At 52.8% G+C, this 2,432-nt stretch overlaps 1 protein-coding gene across 1 annotated transcript; it reads right to left on the reverse strand.

Moving 5' to 3' along the window:
* Window positions 1-891: 891 nt before the first annotated feature.
* On the reverse strand, window positions 892-2,432 carry LOC123091974 (cyclin-P4-1). The gene is made up of 2 exons (XM_044513611.1): window positions 1,963-2,432; window positions 892-1,393 (listed from the first exon to the last, which is right to left on the reverse strand). Exons 1-2 carry the CDS (start codon window positions 2,391-2,393, stop codon window positions 1,084-1,086), a joined length of 741 nt encoding a protein of 246 aa, XP_044369546.1. The 5' UTR covers window positions 2,394-2,432; the 3' UTR covers window positions 892-1,083.

Consider the following 2,432-nt stretch of genomic DNA (forward strand, 5'->3'; position numbering starts at 1 on the left):
ACCACGTTCCTTCCGATCCATCCTTGTATTTTCACTGGCAGTCCGCGGCGCCTTGATGCGATGCGTCTACTGTTTCTGATCATCAAATCTTCTCCTCCTCGCCTGCACACCACCGAAGATGCTCGCCCCTTTTCCTTGTAGGGTCTCATCCTTTGTGCATTGGACTTCTACTTGTCTCTTGTGGTGTTCTTTTCGCAGAAGTTGTGTATGCTAACTGCATTGTCATTGCAAAGAGGGAACTAAACTCTGAACATTTTTTTTAATTCTGTATAAAAGGCGTCTGAAGAAGCATCGATGCTTTTAGCATGGATTATATCATGTACCAGTGAAATTTCTGACTAAGCTATTTCTGGTCAGAACATCTGACTGAATCTGTCACTGACAGTTTCAACTCGTTGCCTCAGAGACAATTCAGTCAGAGTGACTGCCATTTCCACCACTCTGCTCATAAATTCAGAGTTCCTATTTCCTGCACGTTCGGAACGCCGAGGGGAATTATTACTCACTGTCCTGGGAAGCAAATAAACCCATGGCCGTCATTTTCCGCCGCATTCCGGTGAGGCGAATTCTGTCCTAATGACACTGCATATACAGTTATACACACACCATGCAGCGCATAGTAAGAAACATGCCATGTTCTGAGAATCAAACCCGCTTGTTCTCCAATCTCCACCATCCCACGATGTCCGATCCATCAATCCAATCATAGTAAATTACCTTTTCCCCGGCGAATAGTTCGCTCCAGAAAGCGGGGGGAAATAGAAAAAGAAGAGCAGAGGAAAAGAAACAAACAGGAGGCAAGCAAAGCATGCAGATGCAGTGTGCTGCGACTCACATGCACAGTGACACAGATTAGATCAGCAGCATCTCAGCTCGTTAAACAATGGCCACGCACAATCTCAATCCGATCCGTTCTTCCATTCATGATCGATCCTTCCAACAATGGCGAAATCCATCCTAACTAACCAACACCTATGTACCAAGAACGGTAAAGGGAAAAGAAAAGGAAAAAAGAAGAGACCATGACAGTTGACACCGCAGGGACAAAAAAGAGAGAGAGAGAGAGAGGAAGAGCCCGATCGATCAGACGATAAGCTGCTGCTGGTGTCGGTGGCAGCCGGACTTGGTGGCGGCGGTGGCGGCGGCGGCGGTGTCGACCTCCTGGTCGGGCAAGCAGTGCTGCAGCAAGCTGGTGGGGGAGACGGCGTCGATGGACGGCGGCGGGTGCTCGAGGTACGCCATCTCGGTCTGCAGCACGGCGCAGTAGGAGGCGAAGACGGCGGGCGTGACGTTGAGGTCGAAGGCGATGCCGAAGAGGAAGTCCACCTCCAGGTAGTTCATCTCCATCAGGCTGATCCCTCCCACCCTCGCGAAGTAGGCGTTGTTGTAGCATCTGCATTCACAACAAACAAACATTCGTCAAATTTTCTCTTCGAGGACACGCGAAAGCTTTGCGCACGATCGACGCATCAACAACAACAGCAAGCTTGTTTTGACAGCAATGGTGAATTGCGGTGGTGGCAAAGACATCGAATTGGACATCCGTGAGCTGTCCTCGTGACCAGCTAGAAACGGCAATGGATAGCTTGGCTCCGGTTGGTGGCGTGCCAGTTGGAAATCCAAATAATGGTGGGAAAAAAATGCGAGCAGGCCGGGCCCGCATGGCTGGTACACACACAGTGGCGGTCCGTGAGGTTGGTCGTGTGCTCGGCACGACACGACAAAGGGATCGCAAAGTCAGATCAGATCAGACTCGGAGCCCAATTGGACTGCAGATTTAATCTACCACCTCAATTAAGTGATGATGCCGCACTAAACCACCTCAATTATGGTTCGGTTTATCTAGTGGTAGTAGATCGCTTTAATCCTACTGGCTGAAACAGGAATGCAGATGGTGTAATTCGGTGTCTGTTGTTGTTAAATTTGGGACCGAAATTTTGATGGTGTGGATTGGATACGTACATGTCGTCGACGAACTTGACGGCGGTGAGGACGGAGGTGATGAGGAGGCGGTGGACGTTGAAGGAGTCGACGGCGAGGGCGGGGCGGCGGCGCAGGAAGCGGTCGAGGTAGATGTAGGCCACCACGTAGCATGAGGGGCTGCAGCCGGCGAACCGGAAGATGCGCTCCAGGTAGCCGCCGACGGAGATGGCCGGCTTCGTCAGCCCCTGGAACGCCGACACCGCCTTCTTCTTCTTCGTCATCGTCGTCGTCGACTCCTTGCCGTCTTCTTGTTGATCATGCTCTTCCTCCTCCTGCTCCTCCACGTCCCGTATGCGCCGCTCCACCGCCGCGACGACGTCGTTGCGCTCCGCCACGCGCTCCAGCAGCGCCGACAGGATCGAGACCACCCGCGGCACCGCCGCCTGGTCCTCCGCCGCCATCGTCATCATCGGCCGACCGTTCGCTCCCCCAGTTTCTTGGCTGAGCTC

This window comes from Triticum aestivum, chromosome 1B (genome assembly GCF_018294505.1).
Source record: "Triticum aestivum cultivar Chinese Spring chromosome 1B, IWGSC CS RefSeq v2.1, whole genome shotgun sequence".
NCBI lineage: Eukaryota > Viridiplantae > Streptophyta > Magnoliopsida > Poales > Poaceae > Triticum > Triticum aestivum.

Excerpts from the sequence above, each read along its gene's own strand:
- LOC123091974 (XM_044513611.1), bottom strand. The coding sequence starts at position 2,393 with ATGATGACGATGGCGGCGGAGGACCAGGCGGCGGTGCCGCGGGTGGTC. Across the intron at positions 1,394-1,962 it reads GTCAAGTTCGTCGACGACAT|ATGCTACAACAACGCCTACT; the intron begins GTACGTATCCAA and ends TTGTGAATGCAG.